We start from the raw sequence: 24,499 nt of genomic DNA on the forward strand, positions 1-24,499 counted from the left end.
TATCTGCTCAGCCCCCAGTGGGCAGGCAGCCTGGCCACTCACACCTGTCTCCTCTGGGCTTCCCCTGGAGGAGGTGGGCAGGGTTGCAGCATCTGTTTCACAGCTGAGCAGACCCAGGCTCGAGGTGTGGGTGGGTCTGGATGTGCGCCCCACCCCCCCACATGCACGTACATCTGCACACACAAGCATTCAGTCACGTGCAAACACAGAGGCAGTGAGCCCGCTGGGGCTTTGGCGGTGCCTGGCATGGGTGGCATCTGTGCTATCTGGGCTGCTCTCCCTCACCCCCACCTCTGATGGGCTCACGCTGTTTCTATGGTTAGCGCCCCCCCGCCCTCCCAAAACCAGGGAGGAACCATCCAAGGAAAGCAGATAGCTCTGCTTGGGTGAATAGGGCCCAAGACTGTCCAGTCCAGCCCCCTCCCCTACAGCCACCCCTGCTCCCCTACGCCCCCTCCAAGCTGCTCCTGGCCTGTAGGAAATCCGGGCATTGTTCTCCTCAGATCAGAAAATAGCAGCAGCCTCAGGAAATAGCGGGACCCCCCCCCCAACAGGCATCCTATTCGGATACTGGTCAGCAGATTGTCCTGTGGGGTCCCCACCCCCACCTTTCTCCTAAGGGCTTTGGCTCAGAGCATCACTCCAGTGGAAGGGAGCCCTGGGAGGGGAGTTAGGCCCCCACAGCTAAGGCCTCTGCAGCCCCAGCGGGGTGGTTACAGCTTCGTTACAAACAGGTGCCTTGGGTGCCAGAGCCTCCTGCAAGGGTCCCTGGTGCAGGCCCACCCTCCCTGTTCATGGGTCCCCATCAGAGGCAGGACCAGGCTGTGCTGGGGGTAGTACCATGGTGAGACTTGCTTGCTACCTGCGACCTTCCCATCTCTACCCTCCTTGTGGGGTCAACAGATGAGGACCCACTGAGAGCCTATCAAAGATGCCCAGGAAACCCTTGATGTGAGGGATTTCCCGGGACACAGAGGCTGCAGGGCCCAGGCCTCCACAGCTCCTGCCCTTGCTCTTGGGCCTCCCTGCGCTGACCCCTTGTGCTCCATCCCCTGCTGTGGCGGCTGGGAAGGAGGGCCAGGGGCACAGACCAAGCCTTTGTATCTCGTTGCAGCTGCGTGGTAGACGAGATGGACTTCTCTGCCATGGAGCTGGACGAAGCCCTCCGCAAGTTCCAGGCACACATCCGGGTCCAGGGGGAGGCTCAGAAGGTGGAGCGGTTGATTGAGGCCTTCAGGTGAGGGCTGGGCAGATGAGGTGGGCATCAGGCAGGAAAAGGGCCCTGGGTGCCAGGAGCTGTGTGGTCAGTGCTGGAACCAGGGCCTGGAGGGTATTTATGTACCTCCACATCCTCATTGGTTCATGAGTCCATCTCTCTTTGTGTTCACAGGGACACACGCTCCCTCAGTGATACAGAGGGCTTGGTTATGACATCGACACGCTTACTAGTGGTGTGACCTTGCTCTGGTTACTTAACCTCTCTGTGCCTCACTTCCTCTCCTGCAGAGAGGGATGATGAAGGCACCTACCCTGGAGGGGGTAGAAGGATTAAACTACCCAGGACGTGTGGGCACACTTACCCAGTGCCTGGCACCCCAGAGAGCCTGCAGTGGGCTGTCCCTGCACTGTCTTTTCCCAGGATGCTGTGCACACTGCTGTGGAGGGCCTCCGTGCCCCATGCTGAATGTGGAAGACCCAGTCCCCTGGGCTCAGCAAGGGTGATGGGGCCAAGAGAAGCAAGGTCACAGAGGGGGAAACCCTGAGCCCTGGAGGGGAGCATTCCATCCAGGAGGGCTTCCTTGAGGGGGCGGCACTTAAAAGGGAAGACGGAATCGAAGCCCACATTGAGTTCAGATGACTGCTGCCCACGGGATGTGGGCCTCCATCACGATGCCCCATCCGGTTCCTCTTCTCCATCCCTGCCCCACCCACTCACCCATCTACAAGGTCACCAGTGGAGAGGTGGTACAGGGGGCGTGTTGGAGGCAGTGAAGACAGTGAGCAGGTGACTCCTCAAGGCAATGTGTTAGCGAGGCAGTTTGTCCAGTTGTTGCAGCAGAGACGCCACAGCTGCCTTGGCTAAAATCCACCCTCTGAAGTGGTGTGAAGGAGGCCTGGCCTCTTGTCACCTCGAGGTCTCCGGGGACAGGTCCACCACCCACCGTGACTCCCCTTTTCCAGGCAGGCAGAGTGTGGAGGGCACAGGGCCTGCCTCCAGGCAAGCCTTGAAGGGGCCCACCCCCTACTGGCCAGAACTCAGCTCTGACTGAGACTTAGGTGTGTGGTTCTCACACCCTGAGCAGCCCTGTGCCAGCTGAAATGGGCGGGGGAGTGGGGGCAGGTGGCAGGACAGAACGTAAGAAGGAGCAGTGGACAGTCAGGGCCAGCTCTTGGGACAAGCATCCTCCCCATTTACCAGTTCAGAGGCAGTGGCCAGCTTCGGCGTGAGGCCCAGCTGGCTGCGCCTCTGCCCTGGCTGAAGCAGTCCCTCCCTGCAGCCAGCGCTACTGCATCTGCAACCCCGGGGTGGTGCGGCAGTTCCGGAACCCGGACACCATCTTCATCCTGGCCTTCGCCATCATCCTGCTCAACACGGACATGTACAGCCCCAACGTCAAGCCCGAGCGCAAGATGAAGCTGGAGGACTTCGTCAAGAACCTGCGAGGTGAGGTCCTGGGCGGGATGTCCTGCGGTCCTCAAGACGCCCTCTGAGCACACCCTGCAGGGGGCACATGGTACCGCAGTGCCCAGTTGCCCCTGGGAGGGACCAAGGTGAGCAGAGGGCCTCAAAGGAGCAAACGCTACACGGCAGGAGTTGTAACGGGCTGGTGCCGTCATGAGCGTCCTGTGCCAGGGCCCCAGCTGGACTCGGTGGTTGGAGGCCTGGTTGCAGGGGCAGAGGAGGAGCCAGACTGCAGGCCAGGTGCTGGGTGTCCAGGGCCTCCGAGCAGGGGTGGGGCCAGGACTGCCCTCCCCATGGCTGCCCCCTTCACAGCATCTGCCTGCTGTCCCCACCTTGGTGCTCCTCTTGAAAGGGACTCATCTTTTTGTTTTTGTTTGTTTACTTAAATGTCTATATTTTGAAAAGGAGTCTTATGTCGTCACTGTAAAGTGGAAACCAGCAGCATTTGCCACATCTGGGCATTACTGACAAAAACAAGTGCCATGAAGGGCAGCACTGCTATGATGCCAGCCGAGCTATTTCTGGCTGGGCCGTGGGGCCAAGGCCACCCTTCCCTCCTTGGCAGGTGCCCCCTGGGGCAGGTACTGAGGGGGTGGGCGGCAAGAGGGGGCCTCCTCCTGATGCGGCCAGGCAGGAGAGGGATGGGCAAGGTCTCTGGAAGGAGAGGCACTGCCCTCTCAGGGGGAAGCACCAGCTCTGAGGAGCCGAGGTCCCTTTAGAAGTGGCATCATGAGTTTATAAGAGGGAAGAAAGCTGGTCTGAGTCAAGAAAGCTAGTGAACTTTTTGAGTCATTTAAGTTTTTTACTTTGTCTTTTATTTCTGGAAGCCCCGCTGCTCTCTTCCCCCTCCCTGTCAAGGGTCCTTGCTGGGGTGCCCCCTGCTGGTGGGCACCACCCTAACAGGCGCTCAAGCGGGGGTGGCTCGGGCACCCTCCACATGGGCCCCAAGAGAGGTCAGGTCTTAGCTGTAGTTCCTGGGAAACTGGGGATCAGGAACCTCCTTAGTGACAAATCAGACCACCAGGCAAGGGACGGATGGCACACGGGGACTGCGCCCCTCCCTCCTCTCCATCAATCCAAGCCCCTCTCTTCATGGGCCAGGCATCTCCTGGTCTCCACATGGCCCCAGGCCCCTGATGCAGGCAGCTGTGCTAGGCTAGCTGGGTTCACATGCTGTTGGTGACCTGTGAGCTTTAGGGACTCTGATTTTCTTCTCTGGCTTTACCACCCACGTAAGTGGGGCCTCTCCTGTGTGAGAAGTAAGGGGGAGAGAGAAATGAGCCCAGAGGACAGAGGCTCCAGGAAGGCAGGGCTGCGGGTCAGATCCTGACATGAGCCACCCTCATGTCAGAAGCTTCATGGTTCGTGTGCAGCCTTGCACCCGCAGTCCCAGGAGACTCTATTTCTGGTCCCCAGGGCAGGAAAGAGAGTAAGCTGTCGGTTCTGGCTCTCAAGGCTGGGCTGTTCCCACCAATCCCCTCTTTTTCTCAAGCCAGGAACTCAAGGGTTTTCGCCCCTATCTTTCTTGAACTTCAGAAGGGGCAACCAAGGTTCAAAGAGGAAAGGGACTGGCCCGCGGTTACACAGCAAGTGAGTGTCAGGGAGGCAGGACCCTGGTCTTCCAAAGTCAGGTTGGCGCTCTGCGCTCTGCACACATCCACCTGTTCTTTTTAGAGAAAAAGTCCCTACCTCACAGACACTGGATACACGTTTTCTCTGGAATTGCTCAGTTTGCCCAGTGAGTCCAGCAGCAGGGGGGCCTCTGGGAGTTCAGGGATAGGTGGCGGGAGGGGGCACTCCCCAGTGAGGAAGCAAGAGAAGCAGTCTTTTGCTTTATCGATATTTACTTTTAAATGTTTTAAACTTATATCCTGAATATTGTCTTCACATAATTCAAGAACCTGATAGTGACCCAACAGTCACCCTCCTTGGTATTTACCCAAATGAGCTGAAAACTCCCATCCACACAGAGACCTGCACATGGGCGTTTACAGCAGCTTTACTCATAGTTGCAAAACTTGGAAGCATCTGAAACATCCTTCAGCAGATGGATAAACTGGTCCATCCAGACAATGGAGTGTAAGCGCTGAAAAGAAATGAGCCACCAAGCCGTGAAAAGACACAGAGCAAAGTGAAATGAGCGTTGCTAGGTGAAAGTATCCCCTCTGAAAAGCCTGTGTGCCTGACTCCAACTGTAGGACATCCTGCGGGAGGCGGAGCTTAGAGACTGAAAAGACCCGTGGTTGCCATTGGTGGGGGAAGGGATGGAACGGAGCTCAGGAGTTTAGGCAGTGAGGACTCTGTGTGATGTCATAATGATGGACAGGTGTCATTAGACTTTTTCCTGACCCGTAGGACAGACCCCACTGAGAGCGAACCCCAGTGTGAACTGTGGACCCTGGCGATAGCACCCTGTCCGTGGAGGATCATCATTCGTAGGGAATGCACCTCTCTGATGGAGGATGCTGATGAGGGGGAAGCCAGGGGTGTATGGGAACTCTCTGCTTTCCGTTTCATTTGCTATGAACTTAAAACTGCTCTTAAAAAATACTCAAAACAGGAGTTCCTGTCATGGCTCAGTGGTTAACGAATCTGACTAGGAACCATAAGGTTGCAGGTTCGATCCCTGGCCTTGCTCAGTGGGTTAAGGATCCAGCTTTGCCTGTGAGCTGTGGTGTAGGTCGCAGACGCGGCTCGGATCCCGCGTTGCTGTGGCTCTGGCATAGGCCGGTGGCTACAGCTCCAATTGGACCCCTAGTCTGGGAACCTCCATGTGCCGTGGGAGCGGTCCAAGAAATGGCAAAAAGACAAAAAAAAAAAAAAGACACTCAAAACAAAACGCAGAAAGCAAAGAAGGTGCGCAGCAGGGCCCCTCCCATCCCTGCTGTCTCCCCACCCTCACCCCTGTGGGTCATTGGCTTTGAGGCCCTGCTGTGCAGCCCAGAGCTCCTGGCTGGAGTGCTACTAAAATGCATGACTGGTTTTGTCCTGTTCTACTTGGCACCTCGCTTTTCCTTGCAGTAAGCCTAAGGCAGGGGTCCACACCACTCCACTGTGACATTTCTTTTTGCTCTGCAGGGCACAGTGATCCCTGTCATGGGGGTCCCACATGAGGATGGGTCAGCCACTCCCCTATTAGTGGGCAAGGGGGTTACTTCCCATTTCCTGTCACCTGGAAACAACACTGAGCGAATGTCACTCCCTGAGGGACAAAGCCCCCAGATGCAGTCAGGGGACCAGACGCTATGTGAATTTGTGACTGGCAGGCAATGCCCAGTGGCCCAGCAGAGGGCTCAGTCTGCCCCCGACTCCTCCACTCCCGCCTCCCCAAGTCTGGGCTCTGAGTGCAGAGTGCGCATCTCTCCCATGCACAGGGCTGGGTGTTTCTGGCAGCACTTTCCAGGCTGTGTAGCAGAGAGGGCACAGCTCATGATCAGAGTGGCCCAGGTTCAAGTCCCAATGAACTGGGACAGCAGCCATTCACAGGCACTGAACTCCCCCTTGGGGTCACCCCACGAGCTGTCCTCATTCCCCATGGAGTCGCCATACTCTTAGTGGCTTGTGTTACAGAGGTGAGGACTCCTGGCTCAGAGAGATCAAGTCTCAGGCTGATGGGGGGGTGAATTGAGACATGAACCTGGCCTCTTGGAGCCTAAGAACTCACAAAACCCTGTCTACACAGCCTTCCTGCACCCCAGCCCCTTCCCAGGCCATTGTCTGCCCATCCGTGGAATGGAGACCCCCACGGGGGCTGTAGTCAGGATCTAGCAGCCCTCTGAGCACAGCTGGAAGGTGGCCCCGGGCCTGTCCAGTCTCACCTGGAGGCTGTGCTGGCCTAGTCCCCAGTGCACATTCTGGAAAAATGTGTAATGGGCTGAACACGTCCAGCAGCTGTGGGTCTGGAGACCTTTGGTTCAGCTGGGGACGGGCAGGGGGGAGGCAGTCTGGATTTGGTTTGGAACTCGGCACATTGGGGTGAGCCCGGCCACTGTCACCTACCAGGTGTGGACGATGGTGAGGACATTCCCCGGGAGATGCTGATTGGGATCTATGAGCGGATCCGGAAGCGGGAGCTGAAGACCAACGAGGACCACGTGTCGCAGGTGCAGAAGGTGGAGAAGCTTATCGTGGGGAAGAAGCCGGTAGGTGCTGCCCCATCCTCAGGGCGGGTGAGGGGCTAGCATGGGAGGCCTGGGCATCTGCCCCCTGACCTCATGACCCTCAGGGGATGGTACTCCATCCCCATTGATGGGGAGGCCCAGGGAGCTCGTCCCCCACCCCATGACCCCAGGGTGCCCACTGGCTCCTTTTGGAATCTGGTCCCTTCCAGGCAGGGTTGGTGAATTATCTCAGGTTTGGGGCTCTTTAAGTGGCTCCTAATATTGGGGAGTAACAACCATTCCCTCCAGGTCCCATTGGAAGAGAACCTGGGGCTCTTAATAAACCTATGGCCAGTGGCTCCCTGTGACCCAGGCTTCCCCTCACAACCTGCCAGGGTGCTCAGGGTGGGTGTCACCCAGAGTCTGCATCAGGACCCAGGTGCACCTTTGGAACATTAACATCTTTTTTGTTTGTTTACTGTTTCCCCACGTAGATTGGATCCCTGCACCACGGGCTGGGCTGTGTGAGTACCCTCTGCTGTCACCTTCCACTGTCCCCCACCCTGGAGGGCCAGCGATATCCTTCATTTGATCGGCTGCAGCTCCCATCTCCCAGGCCCACGGTCCTGGCTGCCTAAATTTCCAGAGCAATAAGAAATTTGGTTTTCACAATTTTTCCCGCCTGGGATCTCTGGCGACCCCAGGATGCAGCCACGTGGGGATGACTGTACCCAAAGCAGGTGGTCTCTTCCCCTCTTACCTGGGCCTGGTTGAACTCAGAGACCCGAGTGTGATCCCCATGTCCCAAGAAGCTCAGTCTGGAAAGATGTCCCTGGGGTGGCTTGAGGCTCCCTCCTCACCCAGCCCACGCTCTGCCTCCCTGGTCCTTCTGCACTGCCAGGACCTTGGGGGAGGTGTTCCCACTGCCCGTCATATGGCCAGCTCTTCAGGTGTCTGCCTTACCTTTCTCTGGGCAGCCAGGTCCCCTGCAGAGGGACCAAGATCCCCGACACCCCCGTGACCTTCCCTCATCCACCACCCCTCTAGCCCCATGTCCCTCCTTAACGCTCTTGCTGCAGATGACATTGACCCCTGAGCGCTAGGCTGGGCCTGCATCCCCTCCCCACCCACCTGCGGGTCACTGAGCTTGGGCATCTGACCCCCAAGTGGTGCACAAATGTGGACCCTGTGTGCCTACAGAGGGCGGAGGCCCTGACCAGGCTCTCCCAGGCATTGTGAGGGCCAAGGTCCTTTAGGAGGGAGGGTTGGGGGTGGGGAGACCTGGGTTCTGTGTATAAAGCCCAGTTCCTCATCTGAAGGCAGTCTCCGGGGAGCAGGGAGACGGGGTGAGGAGCCCGGGCACCAGGGCTCATAGCTGACGGCCACCCCTCCCACACAGGTGCTCTCGCTGCCACACCGGCGCTTGGTCTGCTACTGCCGGCTCTTCGAGGTCCCAGACCCAAACAAGCCTCAGAAGCTCGGGCTGCACCAGCGAGAAATCTTCCTGTTCAATGATCTCCTGGTGGTACGTGGTCCCGGGTGTGGGGTAGAGAGGTGCTCAGGCGGACCTGGCTATGTGTGCATGTGGGAAGTTCTCTCAGGCAGAAGCTGCCCCAAACTGCTGCTCTGAGAAGGGCTCCGTTGGCTTGTGTCGGAACCCAAGGGGCCCCAGAGGCTTGGACAGTGTGGCTCTGCCTCAGATACTTCCACCCAAGGAGGGGAGGTGGGCCTGGGCAGCTCCAGGCTTCCTCCCCCTTGGCCTCTGGGAAGTCTCTTCCCGAGACCCTGAGCACAGGTCTCATTGCTCCCTGACCCGACCCTGAGCCAGTCACTGGGCCAGCTGGCTGTGATGCTGTCTCGCTGGTTGGTCTGGGTCTCAGCCCCAGCACAGGGGACTGAATGTGGCAGATTCTTCCCCCAAAGGGAAGTTGAGAAACTCTTGCCCCAAAACAGGTAGCATGGATATGAGTCCATGGGGATAAAGGTGTTCCTGCAGGGAGCGGGGCGGCCTGCCCTTTGGAGCTCTTGCCTCCTGCGTACTGTGGGCTTTCCTGACTGAGGCGCATGTCCCCTGTCTCTACCTGATTGAGGACCAGTTGCTTTTGTCAGGTTCCTGAAGTTGGAGTCCAGACATGTGTGTTCAAGTCCTTTAAGAATCCCTGATCTTGGACTTCCTGTTATGGCTCAGTAGGTTGAGAACCCAGCATAATGCCCATGAGGACACAGGTTCAGTCCCTGGCCTTGCTCAGTGGGTTAAGGATCCGGCATTGCCACAAGCCATGGTGTAGGTCACAAGTGTGGTTCGGATCTGTGTTGCTGTGGCTGTGGTGTAGGCCGGCAGCTATAGCTCTGATTTGAGCCCTAGCCTGGGAACTTCCTTACGTCTCAGGTATGGCCCTCAAAAGGAAAAAAAAAAAAAAAAAAAGAGTCCCTGACCTTGGAGTTCCCATTGTGGCTCAGCGAGTTAAGAACCCAACATAGTGTCCATGAGGATACAGGTTCAGTCTCTGGCCCCACTCCATGGATTAAGGATCCAGTACTGCTGTGAGCTGCAGTGTAAGTTGCAAATGCTGGCATTGCTGTGACTGTGGTGTAGACCAGCAGCTGCAACCTGGTTTGACCCCCTAGCCTGATAAGTACCATATGCCACAGGTATGGCCTGAAAAAGAAGGGAAAAAAAAGTCCCTGATCTTGAGCAAGTTACTCAGACCTCTAGCCTCAGGGTCCTCCTCTCAAATTCATCCCATCGAGGTTTCACTGTGCCCTCGAGGCTGTGCATGGAGAGGACAGGTGTGACTGTCCCTCCCTGTATCAGCTCTTCCCTGGCCCCAGGTCCTCCTGAACCATGAACTGCAGGAGGGTTGTCACCCGGCCAACACAGATAGTGCCGGGTCACTTAGAATCCTGAGAGCTCAGGGCTGCTCCCAGGCAGCCCAGGTCTGTGGCTCAAGCCTCTGTCTGGCTGCCCCCAGGTCACCAAGATCTTCCAGAAGAAGAAGAACTCGGTGACGTACAGCTTCCGACAGTCCTTCTCCCTGTACGGCATGCAGGTCCTGCTCTTCGAGAACCAGTGTAAGTGTGTCCCTGGGCCTGTCACATGTGGCCTGCTCCGCAGCGCAGGAGATGGCCTCTCACGGTTCCTCCAGCACGTAGAGAAGAAGCACTGCTCTCCCTTCCTTGTCCTTCCTCCTGGTTCCACCAGGGGTGGCATGGAGGTGGTAGGCAGGCATTGACCAGGGAGAGTTGAGTGTCATATGTGGGGCTGTCTGGGTTTACTTGCTTCTTACAGATGATGAGATGTTTTAATTGAGGGTAGTGTGAGTTTATCTAATTAAAGTATTGATAGGAAAGCACCAAGTAAATGGCAAAGGCGATATGCAAATATGGACCAACCAGCAGGTCACGGTCATGCCTGAGGGACTGTAGAGGTCAAGAGCAGAGCCCTGGGTCCCCCACTCTGGCCTTGGCAGCCATGCAGCCCGGCTCCTTGACCTCTCAGGGGCCCATCCCCTTGGTCCACAAGGAGGTGGTGCCGGTGCCTTGCTCAATGCCGTGAGCCCGTGCACATAAGGGCTAGGACAGCCCTTGGTCCGGAGGTGTTCAGGGAGGCCTTTGGTATGCTTGGGCCATGGGCTGGGGGCCCTGGAAGGGGCTGGTTCCCCCAACGACACCCGCCAACAGCTCCCTTTGATTTTGCCCCTTCTCACCCCACATCCTTCCCTCTTCCCCTCCCTCTCCCAACCCCCTCCCCGTTGGAGGTCCTTGAGCTACAGGCTGAGCCACTCCTCCTGGAGGGAGTGGGGGGTCCTGCTGCCCCATAGGTTCTGGAGGGGCCTGAGGCCATCAGGTCCACATCCCGCCCCATCCGCCTTCCTTCTGCAGGTTGAAAAGTGCCAGGGACCCGAGGCTGGGCCACACAGCCTACCCTTTCTCTTCTCTGCACTAAATGGGACTGGCATCCACAACCCCTCCTTTATCGGTGCCCATGAGGAGCCCAGGGTACAGAACCCACCATCACCCCCACCCTACCCTGTCCACCCACCCTGGCCCAGAAGGCCTGCCTTGCCTTGGTTTCCGTAGGTGGCACCAGTGCCACTTGCACTGTGCCAACCAGCAGGCCCTCCTGGAAGGGGTGGTGTTGGCAGCGATCCCCCAGCAGCAGCCTGACCAGGCCCAATCCTCAGGCAGAGGCTACGCCAGGATCCATTTCACACTCCCAGGGCTCAGCCCTCGGCGCCAGATGCCTGTGCTGGCAAGAGCCATCTCTGACCTTGCCATGGGACGTGCCTCAAACTGGCAGTCCATGGGTCCCAGCTTAGTCACATTATATTGGGTTTGAAGTTTGTTTGGTTTTCATTTGTTGAGTCAATATTTAAATCTTCACATAAGAGTTAGATATTCTTGGCTTCTCTCATGAGGTGAGGTTTGGGATCGCTGGTCTGCACCTCGGCATGGCAGACAGTGTGGGCTGCACGCCCTCCCCCATCTCCCTGGCCACCGCCGAATTTAGGAAACCTGCTCAGGCCTCAAGGCGCTGGCATTCCCAGCCCCTACGCAAGTCTGAGCCATGGTAGGTGGGGTTATGGGTCAGGAACCTTCCCACACTCTATGGTGATGTTTGACTCCCACTGGGGAGAGGCTTCCATACCACAAGGCCCCAGAGACCCCAAGAGCTCAGAGGAGGTGCCAGACAGGTCTGAGCAGATGAGTCTGGGTGTCAGCGCCCACAGTGTTCCCTGGGGCTGCGGGTCTGGAGGCGGTCGTGAGAGAACGGAATAGTCCTCAATGACTGATAAGACTGTCCCCCAGCGGGAACACTGCCTCCATCTCGGCTCCTAGCCAGTCTCAAGCATCAGGCAGAGCGACCAAGGACCCAGAAGTAGAGGGTCCAGGTGCTATGGCCTTCCTGAGGGGCAGAATTGGGGGCCCTGGCTTTGCCGCCAATCAGCCATATCTGCCCCCAACTTACACATGGAGCAGCATGGACGCGGGTGAGAGCTGCAGGTTGTCCAGGGGCCCCCCCGACCTGCACCGTGGCCCCCTTCCTTTCTGGAGAGAGATGTCCACTGGGAGCCTGGTGGCAGAGCCCCTGCTCAGGCCCATCGTCTCCCTTGCAGATTACCCCAACGGCATCCGGCTCACGTCTGCCGTCCCAGGAGCAGACATCAAAGTGCTAATAAACTTCAATGCTCCCAATCCTCAAGACCGGAAGAAATTCACTGACGACCTGCGGGAGTCCATTGCAGAGGTGCAAGAGATGGAGAAGCACAGGATAGAGAGTGAGTCACAGTGCAGGGGGTGGGGGTGGGGTGGGGTTGGGGGCAGTGCCCACATCCTTTGGGGCCTGCTGGATTCGGTGTTGCCCCCCCTTACTCCCTGACCGGGGATCAAGACAGAGGCCAGTGGTGCAGTGATTCTCTGAGCCCAGAGATGAGATGCTCCCAGCCTCTTCTGGCCTCTCCACGGCCATGTGACCGGGCAGCCCACCCACCCAGGCCACAGCAGGGAGGAGGGCTGGGCAGAGACCTTGGGGTGAGACCCAGGCCCATCCTTCCTGGGAACTACATTGCATGCCCCAGTTCCCTGGACACCCTGTGGTGCAAGAGTCCCCAAGTCGGGGAGCTGACCCCTTTGCACTGCTGCATGGTTGGTGTTTGTCTTCCTCGCCCGACCACTACCGGGGTCAGGGCTGGAGCCATCCAAGCTGATTCTTCCCCTACTTCTCCAGCTCTCAGCCTCATTCCTGGAGGCATGAGTGTCCCCACCTCCAGCCTCCATCCACAGCCAGACCGGGTCAGCCCTACAGACCTCAGACACTCTAGTCTCTCCAGCCTCCTTTCTGGGGTCTCCTTCCAGCTCCCTTGGTCTAAGGTGTCTGTCATGTCTGCTCTTTCCCTGGTGAGTCAGCCCAGTGGAGCCCCGTGGTCCCCCGCACTGCCCTCCCCATGCAGTCCTCCACGGGCTGTGCCGCCCTCCTCAAGGCCCTCTTCACGCTGCTCTATGCAGGCTGCCCTCCCTAGGCTGCCCTCCATGGCCTGTGCCACCCTCACCAGGGCCCCTGTCCTCTGTTGCAGCGGAGCTGGAGAAGCAGAAGGGTGTTGTGCGGCCCAGCATATCCCAGTGCTCCAGCCTCAAAAAGGAGCCGGGCAGCGGGACGCTGAGCCGGGCCTGCCTGGACGACAGCTATGCCAGCGGTGAGGGTCTCAAGCGCAGCGCTCTCAGCAGCTCCCTGCGGGACCTCTCAGAAGCGGGTAAGAGCTGGGCCCGGCACCGCCTGCCTACCCGGTGCTCACAGGATTCGGCCTGCTGCCCACCGGGAGGGGCTTGGGCAGAGGCCCCTTGGGTGACCATCCCCAAACCACATCAGCATCTGACCACGCAGAGAGGGCACCCCCAAAGGCAAAAGGAAACAGACCCAATGATCAAGGCAGGACAGCCGGGAAGGCCCCCTACTCCCCCTTGCTCATTTATTTACATATTAACCTTTTATTCATTTTCTGAAAACTGCTCTCACATGGAGCGAGTCAGGCCCCACTGATGGATGTGTCCCGTGCTGCCCCATCCCTGTGTTTTATGCTGATGAATGAAATGGAGTGAAGCCCTTGAAGCTTGTCTAAGGCCCCCCTGTCCCACTGTCCATGCTCTTGCTCCCCCCGCAGAGGAACCCCTTCCTAGGAGTCCAGGGTTGGCAGCCACACTGGGCTTGGGGACGTCAGGGGACAGCCTTGGTGGAAATGTGATTTTCGTCGCTGTTTCTTTGTTTCTGTATGTGTTTAATTTGCTGCCAGCCTCTTACCCCGCAAGCCAACAACACCCCACAAGTCAGCCATGTCTCCTGAGTGGGGGTGCACAGCACGTCAGGGATGGGGAGCTTCTGCTGGCAGCACGGCCAGACCTCGGCAGGGTTGGGGTAGCGCTGCTCCAGTCTGCTTTGCCTGCTGGCATTGTCAGAGGAGCTGTGGGGTGAAGGGTGCACCCCAGCAGCCCCTCATCACCCCCGGATGTGTCTAGCCAGGCAGCTTCCCCCTGGAGGAGCCTCGGGGGCCTTGGTGGAGTGGAGGCATGGCAGTGGGCACATTGCAGTGCTCCCCCACCCCCCGACCCAGGCCCTGGATGTCCCCATCCCAGGAGGCTGACATCGCTGTGCTTTGCTGGGGAGACCCTCTCAGGTTGAGAGCAGCCTCTTCATCTCCAAGGGGCCAGCGGCCCCTCCCCTCCTAGGTGCTTGCCCTACTCCACCACAGGCATCGCCGCAGACCAGCACTGGGTCCCACAGAGTCCGCTCACTACTCTGTTCCACTTCTGCCCCCACCTCCCACCCCAGCAGCGCTGTCTCCCTCAGCCTATTCATTTCCAGAAGATTTTTTTCCTTTTTTTTTTTTTTTGAGTTGAACTTTTTCCTTTGCTTCTGTCGTGTCTTTTTTTTTTTTTTTTTTCCCCATGGTGAGAATCCAAACCACATCGCCAGCATGAGCATCCACCAGGGCTTCTCAACCCCGGCTCTGCTGATGTCTTGTGCCCGATAATTCCTGGCTGCGGGGGCCACTCTGAGCAAGATGCTCAGCCTTGTCCCTGGCCTCTACCATAGACGCCAGCAGTACCCCCATCATGACAATCAGTCATGTCCCCCCAAATTGCTAGTGCCTCTATGGGTGCAGAATCACCCCCTGGTTGGCAGAATCACCCGTGGTTGAGAACCACTGGTTTTCTCCATGGCTCATTACCCAGCTAAACATAACTGGACCGCTCAGGACCTCTGCAGGCTGGGGCCTGGGGCCCGTGTTTGAGTTTGTGCAGTGGGCCAGGCTCTGGCCTCACTAGGCCCTGTCCGGCCCCTTCAGGCGGCAGTGGGTCTCAGTGCAGCCAGCCACAGCCACACCAGCACCCATGGTCAGAATCTCAACCGTCCACTCTCTGCTTAGAGGCCAGAGGGAGCCACATGGCCAGGGGCACGGCCATAAGAGGGTGGAGCCCCAAGGTTAGGCTGATTTCCGTTTATTGTCTCCATTGCCATTTTTATTCGGGGGTTGACTCCAGGGAGCAAGCCCTCTTGGGGTCCCAAGTCACAGTGAAGAGGATTCCCAGGAAAGAGCCCCTGCACTCAAGGGTAGGAGGCAAGAGAAGGTGAGCGTTTGAGTCCTGGCAACCGCCAAGGCCCCACTCTGGAGCAGGCCCCCAAGGCCTCGAAGGAAGATGCCAGTGCTGGCACTGGGCACTTTGGACTTCGTCAGGGTGGTGCTCTCCAGAGGCAGCATCTCTCCCACCTGCCACATCCTGGCCCTGATGAGCTTGTCAACAAGAGGCAGCCTCTCCCCTTGGGAAAGTAGCGCCCAGACCTGCTTCTGAAGGAGAAAATATCATCCAGGAACCGACACAGCGGGAAGTAGCTGCAGCCCAGCACGAGCCTGGAGCGCTGTCTACAGTCATGGTCGGAAAGCCCTGGAGGAACCAATAGCAGACTTTGCTCCACGCAGAAAGCACACAGTCTTCCTTCAGCTGAGCCCCTGATCATTTCAGTGGCACCAGAACTCCCCCAGCCTAAGATCTAGGACCTACAAGGACAGATGTGACTGGGCCTCAAGATCAGTTAAATCACTGCGGCCACTGCACGGGGCCCCCCGAAGTTTCCCAGCCCCTCCCCAGCCAAGCTGCCCAACACCAGTCCCCATGTGGAGGGGCCGTCTCCCAGGATCCACCTCATCGCCATCACCCAGGACAGAGCCAGACACCCGCTGCATCCTGTGCCTGTCAGTGGAGAGCTGGGCAGTGTCCAAAGCAGCACCTGCCACCCCCCAGTGGATGCTGCATCTGTAACAGCTGGTGGCCAGGGGCGGCCTCTGCTGGGGGGAGGGCCAAGCTGAGGACGGGCACCCCAGCAGAGCCCAACCAAGCGCCACGCAGACACTGAGTCCAGGGCCGCGTGATGAGACTTGCTCCCTCCACTTGCCACTCTGGCTTGTCAGGCCCTGGCCCAGCTGTACCTGTGGGCCTGGGGTTCCCAGCTGCAGGTGGGATGAGTACTCCCCACAAGGAGCAAGGAGAGCCGATATGTACAGATGCTGGGCGTGGGGCCCAGCCCAGTGTGCAACCTGTGTCCCTGAGCAGTACACCTGCCCAGCCCTCATCATCACTCAGGGTCACGACCTTTGGGCAGCCCTGCCTGCCTCCTGTCCCAGTGCTGAGAATCCAGGAGGGCTGTGAAGAGCCACCTGGGAGCCCCTGTCCTATGCATGGCTGGTAGGGCCTGTGCTGGCTGAGGCTGGACTCCCTGAGGCTTTTGCAGGATCCAGAGACAGGGTGGGCACCTGGAAACAGCTCAGGTGAGGGGGGCTGGTACATGAGCCACTGTTCTGGCACTTCCACCTCCTTCAGTAGATGGTGTGCGTGTGTGCCCATGCCCGCACGTGGGTCTGTAGTGGCCAGGCATCCCCAGGTGTACCTGGGACTGGAGAGTGGACAGCGCCTGTAGGGACACCCTATACCTCATGCTGACCTGAACCTGGAAAGATGGATTCTTAGAAACTCAGAGTCACTCAGGGACGTTCGAGTTAAAGCTCACCTGAGCCTTTGCCCGTATTGGGCAGGAGGAGGGCAGGGCTCCTTAACTACAGTTTGTCAGCCTCTGGAGCCCCCACCCCCAGCTCGGGCCTGGCCCTGTCCTGTTGGGAGAAGGAGGCCAGCTGGAGGGCATTGCTGGCCAGACAGGATGGGCTGTCTTTCCTCTGGTCCTTGTCCCTGGTCCTCAAAGGAGTCCTCCCAGCTTTAGAGGGGCTAGCGGGCTGGTTTAGAACCCCAAAGGCAGCAGGGGTCTGAACACAGCCACCCTGGCGAAGCAGGGGCCATGCCTCTTTCCCAGATGTGGAAATTGAGGCAGAGTTCACGGAGTGCCCAGTGGCGTCACCCCTTCAGCTGCAGAGCCTCCTTGAGACTAAACACAAATTCTGCTCTGTGTCCCTGGGCCACCTTGTTGGGACAGAAGGTAGGAAGGCCAGATCAGCTCCTCTTGTGACAGATGAGGAAGAAAGATGAGGAAAGGAAAGGTCGTCTTCTGCTGGGCACAAGGGCCCATGCCCACGGGGTTCTCCATGGTCCTCAGCAACCTCATCCGCAGTGCAACCCAGTCCTGAGTGGGCTTGGAGGCCATCTCACACAGGCCAGGGTCCATCCTGTATTTTGGAGCAACCTCCCAGCAGAGCTCAGGTTGGGGGTCAGCAGGCGAGGAAGAAGGCACCAGGTCCCCACCCCTGGGGCCTGCTGTTGAGTGCCCAGGCCCAAGGCCCTGTCCCAGGCAACCTTGGGTGCTGCCATGAGGCCCAAAGCATCCATGGACATACCCTCTCCACCCAGTGCAGGTCAAAGTGTAGGCCACAGGGTGGCACAATGCACCCCTTCCATCTCCCAGGCTCCGGGGCCTGGCTTGGATCCAGATGAGAAGGTGGTATGACGTGGACAAGATTTCCAGCCTCGGGTGGACAACCAGATCCGGCATGGGCCTGTGAGAATTGAGCCAATTGGGCCATTGCATCACCTCCTGGGCATGGATGGAGGGACACCTGTCCTGCATTCCTGGGCTTGGCCAAGGCGGCACAGGTGGAAGCTGGAAGAACATCACACAGGCCCCCTCCCTGCCCCCAGAGAGCTGGCTAGAGCCCAGACCCCTGGGCTTGGGCACTATCATTCCCAACAGCCTCACTGTCTTGCAAAAATCCACAGAGAAGTCCTCCAAGGGCCTGCAGAGGCTGGGGTGGGCCCTGGGCATCCAGAACCAAGAGCATGACTCCGCCACCTCAGACACAGCCAACACATATTGAGCATCCACCGTGTGCCACATGCTGGCGACAGGGGCATCAGCAATGAGAGCTCAAGACTGGGGAAAGTGCAGGGCATTCCAGGTGCCCACAGAGGGGACATAGGACTCCAGGCCCTGGGCTGGGAGGAAATCCCAGCAGTCTCTGCCCCTGCTCCAGCCCCTGGCCAGACACTGCACAAACCAAACACTGGGCCTTAGAGGTGTAGGCACCTCTGCTCTAGCACAAAAGAGGGCGGGGAGCTTGGCCTCCCAGCCACCAGCCCCCCTGCAGAAGGGAGGGAGGTGTGTGTGCATGTATGTACCTACATACATCTGTGAAATCCACCGAGTGTCAGGGCTGCAGGGCCACGCGTGTCTCCTCAGCTGTGGGAGGAGCTGCCCTCGCTGACCATCCTGCAGCTGAGGCCCCCCTGGAGCGTGGGGTCAGCCAGGTCTATGCCCACCCCCAAGCTGCCCAGAGGCTCCTCCCCACAGACTCCTGGTCCAGGAGAGAGGGCTAAAGTTGGGCTGATTGAAAGAGCCTTTTTTTTTCTTTTTTTTTTCCGGCTTTTTTTTTTCTTTTTTTTTCTTTTTTTTTTTTTTTTTGGCTTTTTAAGAACCCCTTGTCTTTCTTTCTAACTCGTCACTGCCCTGCCACCAGCTTCCCCAGGCTGCGGCCATGACCGTGCCTGAGCCAGGTGGCAGCGCCCGGCCTCGTGTCGCGTCTAACCTGTGGTATTGCATGTTCTGGGCAGGGAAGCGAGGGCGTCGCAGCAGTGCGGGATCGCTAGAGAGCAATGTGGAAGTAAGTAGGAAGCCCCGTCCAGCTGGCTGTCGTGTGTCGCCTCCTGTCCCTGATTTATACCTGTTGTCTTTTATTTATTTATTTATTTATTTATTTTTTGCTCTTCCTTCCCCTTCTGCACAGAGGCGCAGCCCCGCCCCGCCTGCCTCGCCCCCGTGCATGCCAGCCCCCTTAGAGTCGCCTGTGCCCTCAGTGCTTGTTTGGGCTGGAACTGGGGGTGGGGGGGTCCTGGATGTTGTGTTTTAGTCTCCGCTTAACCCCGTCCCCTGGTCCAAAGCATGGTTAACATCCTGGCTTCCCAGCAATCCCCCGGCCCACCCACGGCGCTGCTCCTGGGCGGGAGGTGGTACCCTCCACCCCCTGGACTTACACGCTCTGCCATCCCATCGCTTCCTTCCTGGAGTTTCGATTGCTGTGTGTCTGCAGTCAGGGCACCACGGACTTGCTCAGCTAGCTTGGGGGAGGAGGAGAGCCGTGAGAAAGAGAACTCAGTGTGGATTTCATGAGATTTCATTCATTCTCCAGCCATCTCTCTCTTCCTGTTCACATCTTAACCTCGGCTTGCAGATCTGTTCATTTCCTTCTTTTCCGTGTTTGGTTTGCAGTAGGTAGCTGCAGTGAAAGGCCCAGGCAGTGGCCCCCCAACCCAGGACAAGGAGTCCCAAGCCCCTCCTGTCCCTCTCACCACCTCCCCAGAAACCTCGGGCCCCTCCCAGGCAGAGCACACGCTATCGGACCCACTGAGAGGACCCAAGAGAGCTGAGAGCTCCTTCCCCCACTCACGCCCGCCCAACCCTCAGCACACGCTGCTCACACATGCTCCCAAACCCACGGTTCACATCTGAGAGCTCAGGCCGCTTCCAGGGCAGGTGCTCGTCAGGCCGAGAGCAGCGGTCAACCTTGAACTGCTGCTGCTGCTGACCACAGAGGGGGTCACCCCCACGTTGCTCCCCGGAGGGCCCCCTCTCAGGGCCCCTAGCCAACCTGCGTGGTAGTGTGAGGAGGTGGTGGCTGAGTCCAGCCTCACCTGCGGCCGCTGCGACCAACGAGGTGAACTCAGGCTTAGCAGTCAGTGGGTGCACTTTTTTTTCCATTTTTTAAGAATCATTCTGACATAAGTGCTTTAAGCTCTTTTAATTTTGGTTTCTATGAATTTCCTTTTTAGGGGTCCATCATTAGCAGTCCTCACATGCGCCGGAGAGCTGCATCAACACGGGAGTGTCCATCTCGCCCACACCAGGCCCTGCCCAACTCCTCCTCCCTCCTGGGCTCCTTATTTGGGAGTAAGAGAGGGAAGCCCCCTCCCCAGGCCCACCTGCCCTCAGCCCCTTCCCAGCCACCCCCCCACCCGCCAGGCCTGGCCCACCCGCAGCACCCCGCGGCCAGCCACCCCCAGGGGCCCACGGAGAGTGCCCTGCAGGCCCCGGTGCATGGGCACCATGGCCAGTACTGCCACATGCAGCAGAACCCGCCCCCCTACCACCACCACCACCACTACCATCCCCCCCAGCACATCCCGCACGCACACCAGTACCACCACGGCCCCCATGGCGGGCACCCCCCCTACGGGGTCCACGCGCACAGCCACCCACCGCTGCCCTCGGCCCACGCCGGCCACATGGGCCACGCAGCGCACCACCATGGGCAGCCCCCTGCCCCACCGCCCCCCACCAGCAGCAAGGTCAAACCCAGCGGCATCAGCACAATCGTGTAGACAGCCTGGGCAGGGGTCTAGGACCCCCCGGAACAAGTGCACACCACACAGAGGCGCGCCCGGGCTTGGCAGACCCAGGGTACTTTGTGTCTCCACCTCTCCCCTCCGTTCCCCTGCCCAGATGGAAACCCTGAGTCCCGGAGGCCTGTGTCTTAGGGAACAAAGCTCCTGGTCTGATTTAGCCGTGGGGCCCTGGCCTCCATCCACCTCAGTCCGAGACGTGGGCCTCAGCCACCATCTGCCTTGAGTCGGTGCCGCCGGCCAAGGAGACGTTGAGCTGCCCCCCGACCCCACGCAGCCCCAGCTCTCTGCCCCTTCGTTGTACACGCATATGAGATCCCAGCCTAGGAAGAGAAGAAGCGACACACAAAGCCAGAGACAGAACCAAACAAAAAACCCCAAACTTGCTGCATTATTGCTCTTTTATTGACAATGGGCAAAAATTAAGTAGACCTGATATGGTTGATGAAAATACGTAAGTAAACTTTATATAATATAAATATATAAATATATAAATATATATATATACTGTATAGGTAGTGTCTGTGTGTGAAAGGCAAATGTGTCAGTCCACAAAATTAGCAATATAGACTTTACAAGGAGCTCCACTTACCTGATAGGAGGACAGTACCTTAGACAAATGCGTGAGAGAGTAAACCAAAAACTTAAATGCTACGGACAAACTCAGATACTTCCATATTTTCATAAACAGAAGAGAAGATTCCCCCCTAGGACTGGCCGAAATCTTTACGCAATCATTACTAACTGTGCCAAGTAACATAGCATCTAACTGTTTTAAAAGTCCGATATTGCTTTGTATAAATCCTTATTTTATTAACAGAATACTATCATAAGTAATCAGTATTATAACTGCTCTGTTATTTCAGGTAAGCAAATAGATAAAATGCAGTAAACTCTACAGTAGCAACTCGGGGCAACTGGTTAGGAACTGGTTGTCTGAGACTATCGGTGACACAGATTCTTAGACACTTTAATGGCTGCAATAACTGTGAATTTCCATGATCCATATTTCCTTTATGTGCATTTGCGTTAACGCACACTCATTCAGAGTCCTCTGAGTGGGACCCCCATCCACAGCAGAAGTGTTCATCTCCAACATGAAAATGACCAGCTCATCCTCGTCTCCCCAGCTCCATAGCTTCCTCATCCCGTTTCCAAGTGCAGCCGCTCCGGAACCTGAAGGCTGATGTTAGCGTTTAGCGCCCAGGGCGGTGTGTGTGCTTCCCGCTTTGTTTTCTGAGTGGTAGCCGTGATCATCGTAATTCCATGTGGCCATGTGCTAGCACGACCCCGTGTCCTGACCGCGACCCTGCCAACGAGGGCCCGGCCGCCAAAGCGGCCCTGGGTGTCACGTGACTGTGCTCTTGTCGCTTCCGTGTTGTGGTGACACCCTGCGCTCCCCCTGGGCCGGCGCCCCATGCGCCTGGTTCTCTGCCCGAGTCACCCATGGGCCGTACTTTGTAGTTTCAGCCTTTCGAGCCTCGGCAGCCGCCGGTGCAGTGCTCCTAAGCCGGGACCCAGGACGGCCCGCGGCGCCTGCCGGCGGGAGCCCTTTCAAAAAGGGCGAAGCTGGCGCGGGACCCTGCAGCGGCGGGACGGCAGCGGGGAGCCCACCCCACCCCCTTGTCTGTCATCACGGTCACCAAACCAGCAAATCTGCAACCGAGCACTTTGTTCGTCTCCACAGAGAACGAATACAGCAATGTAGAGCTTAGCCTTTGTTTCCTTTCTTGAAAGAAGTGTGACTTCATCCTGCCCTCCTTTACCTTCCCCTCCGTGCCCAGTCCCTCTCGGGTGTCCGCTCAGGGAGAGGGAAATCCCAAGCACAGCGTGTCCGTCTGGGTCCAGGCAGGGCTGGCTGGGGGGGAGGCTCCCCCGTTCCCCTGACCCCGAACCCCTCGGTTCCCCGTCAGAGCCGGGCTCCCCAAGGCGTTCTCTGTCTTGTGGTTTAAAGGGTGTTCTGACAAGGAAGAGTCAAATTGTACTGCATGTCCGCCGCCGCCAGGCGCGTGAGGCCACTCTGTGTATTGTGTATTTGCAAACTATCAGTGTTACTGTTGACAAATAGTTGAAGTAAAGTGGTAACATATTAAATATGTCGGCTTTTCTTCACCCTCTCTCTGTACCAATCGTAGGATCTAACTGTAAACCCCAGGTTGTTCCAGAAAAGATGCAGGCAGGTGTTTGGCACTAGGGCGCCTTTTATTCAGGGTGGTCACTGATGAGAGAGGATAGAACCAAGGGTGGAGAGGTGTGCTCCACAGGCTGCTCAGGGTGCCCTCCTCCAAACTGTCACAGCCCCACTGGGTCCGCAGGGCTGGGTCTGTAAAGGGGGCAGTTTCTCCCCATGTTTCCAACTCTCTGCTCTGTTGGGTTCCAGTCAGTTGGGCTTCATCATTCCATGCGTTTTGTTTACAAACTTACTGTGGGACAGGTGTTTCCAGAAGGTACGCTGTTCCACGGAGGAGGCTGGAGCCAGGCAGCCCCAGTCTCACTTGGGACACAAACGCTTCTCACAGGCTGACAGGCTGGTGCACCCGTGCAGCTTTCATGGGACTGTTCTTTCTGGATCCCAGCCCGTCCCAGGATCACAGCAGTAGGCACCTGTGCCCACCCCTGCCCTGCCCCCAGCACAGGAGGCAGGAAGCTGAGCACCAGCAGGCTGTGTGTCATCCTTCCTCACTGTCAGGACACAGGTGGGCACATGGGGCGTTCCGCCCAGGTCACAAATGATGTCAGCAGGAGACCCTTAGAGGAAGCAGCTGGTCGCATCACAAAAATCTTTTCTGGGACAATTAAATCATGTATTTGTATTTTTTTTAAGTTTACGAATGGATTGTACAACAATGTAAAAATAAAGTTCATCCTAATACAATGTGCATGTCTTGCTTAAAAACGTCTTCAAAATCATCCAGTGTAGAGCGATTTTTCCATCTGGCACTGCATGCAGCAGAGGCCTCTGGGTTCTCTTTAAGATGAACTGAAAAGTCATCAGATATGTAAACATGACCTTCAATGTTGTCTCAGCACCTTACAAGGCTGTGTCTCTACAGGTAAGCATGCATCTTACAATCTCGTTGTGCAGTATCATCACCCTTCTTGCCTGGAAAACAAGTCATTTTATAAGTATTTTAAATTCAACAGCAGTAATCCAGGAAGCAGACTGCAGAATGAATGGGTGTGAGGTGTGGGTGGTGAACGGCACAGCAATTCAGAGCCACGTGACATGTGCCCCACACGCGTGTGGGTGTGACCTTCCTGGGGTCCCGCTGAGATCACCTGCAGGACGTCTCCTCTGGGGTGCTGTCCTCTTGTCCTCACCTTTGAGTTGTTTTACACAGTTAGAACCAGGGCTTGACTGCAGGCTGTTCAGATTTCAGGGGACACCTTGCTCACAGGAAGCCCAGCTCCTGCGATGTTTCTCTGGGGAGGAGAGGAGGGCTTTTATTAATATGCATTCTGTGTGCGAGTAGTAACAGACGCTATTGATGTAAAACCATAGCTGTGATCGTGTGGAGATATCAAATAAATCCTTTAAAACTCTTGAGTTCTTCCTTTTTCTGAGAAGTCCAGCAGTTTCCCTCTTGGCCAGGCACAGAGAGACTCCAGCTGACAAATGTGCCTGTTCCTCGTCAGCCCCCGGCTGCCGTGGGCTCTAGCTTTCCGGGAACACATTGATTTGAGGATATGACTTAGGATAAAGGTACATACTGCCACATAGGCACAGGGAGAAGGTTTCAAAGATATTTATAATTTCTAGCAACTTTGAGCCAGTGTTTGTACTTTCCTTGAGTTAGAGAGGAGGTGGAACCTATGAAGGGTTGAGGTGGACTGGGCCTGACTTGTGGGGTGGAAGCACCCAATGGTCCAGTCCCCAGATGCCTCAAGAGGTTATTTCCTGAGATCACAGCTGCCCACTTTTTCAGGTAGTGCTTAACCTGATGTGGAAGCCAGGTTATTGTGGAAGGTGATGGTCCTGGAAGCAGAAATTCTGTGGGAATGTGACGAGCATGTCCTGTTTATCTTCTTGAACCAAATTCAGTTCCAGAGGATACTCCTTCAAGTTTCAGTATGTAGCATAACATAAAGTAAAACTGGGTAAATCTAATTTGCAGGAAACAAGAGGTTAATGTCAGGGGCCAAAGTCAGCCGTGGTGCACCCTTCACAGAGAGGTGTATTCCTGTCAGAGGATTTTCTTTGGTGTCTGCGGCTGGGAGCCATCCTTCTCCCATATGCGCAGGGCTCTGAGGAGTGACACTGCTTCCCAGAACTCCCTGAAATACTTACATCTGGTTCAGCAGTGGACGCCGTCACCTACAGGGTTGCCCGCCACCTGCTACTCGCTGTGACTGAGCTGCTAAGCCGGTGCTTCCGTGTGACCATTCC

The 24,499-nt window shown here is 57.2% G+C and overlaps 1 protein-coding gene across 10 annotated transcripts in view; it reads left to right on the top strand.

The window, feature by feature from the left end:
* Positions 1-23,656, top strand: part of IQSEC1 (IQ motif and Sec7 domain ArfGEF 1) — a 111,990-nt gene extending 88,334 nt beyond the window's left edge. For 7 of the 10 annotated variants that reach the window (XM_047781990.1, XM_047782008.1, XM_047781982.1 and 4 more), the window contains exons 5-15: positions 1,115-1,237; positions 2,499-2,665; positions 6,686-6,825; positions 7,278-7,307; positions 8,183-8,308; positions 9,756-9,855; positions 11,901-12,062; positions 12,858-13,034; positions 18,328-18,377; positions 19,543-20,566; positions 21,577-23,656. In XM_047781990.1, coding sequence (XP_047637946.1) covers positions 1,115-1,237; positions 2,499-2,665; positions 6,686-6,825; positions 7,278-7,307; positions 8,183-8,308; positions 9,756-9,855; positions 11,901-12,062; positions 12,858-13,034; positions 18,328-18,377; positions 19,543-20,091 — 1,624 coding nt within the window. In that variant the 3' untranslated portion in view covers positions 20,092-20,566; positions 21,577-23,656. The remainder of the gene's footprint in view (positions 1-1,114; positions 1,238-2,498; positions 2,666-6,685; positions 6,826-7,277; positions 7,308-8,182; positions 8,309-9,755; positions 9,856-11,900; positions 12,063-12,857; positions 13,035-18,327; positions 18,378-19,542; positions 20,567-21,576) is intronic. The other 3 variants (XM_047782028.1, XM_047782043.1, XM_047782038.1) reach the window with 2 other exon arrangements.
* Positions 23,657-24,499: the final 843 nt, after the last annotated feature.

Source organism: Phacochoerus africanus, chromosome 1 (assembly GCF_016906955.1).
Source record: "Phacochoerus africanus isolate WHEZ1 chromosome 1, ROS_Pafr_v1, whole genome shotgun sequence".
NCBI lineage: Eukaryota > Metazoa > Chordata > Mammalia > Artiodactyla > Suidae > Phacochoerus > Phacochoerus africanus.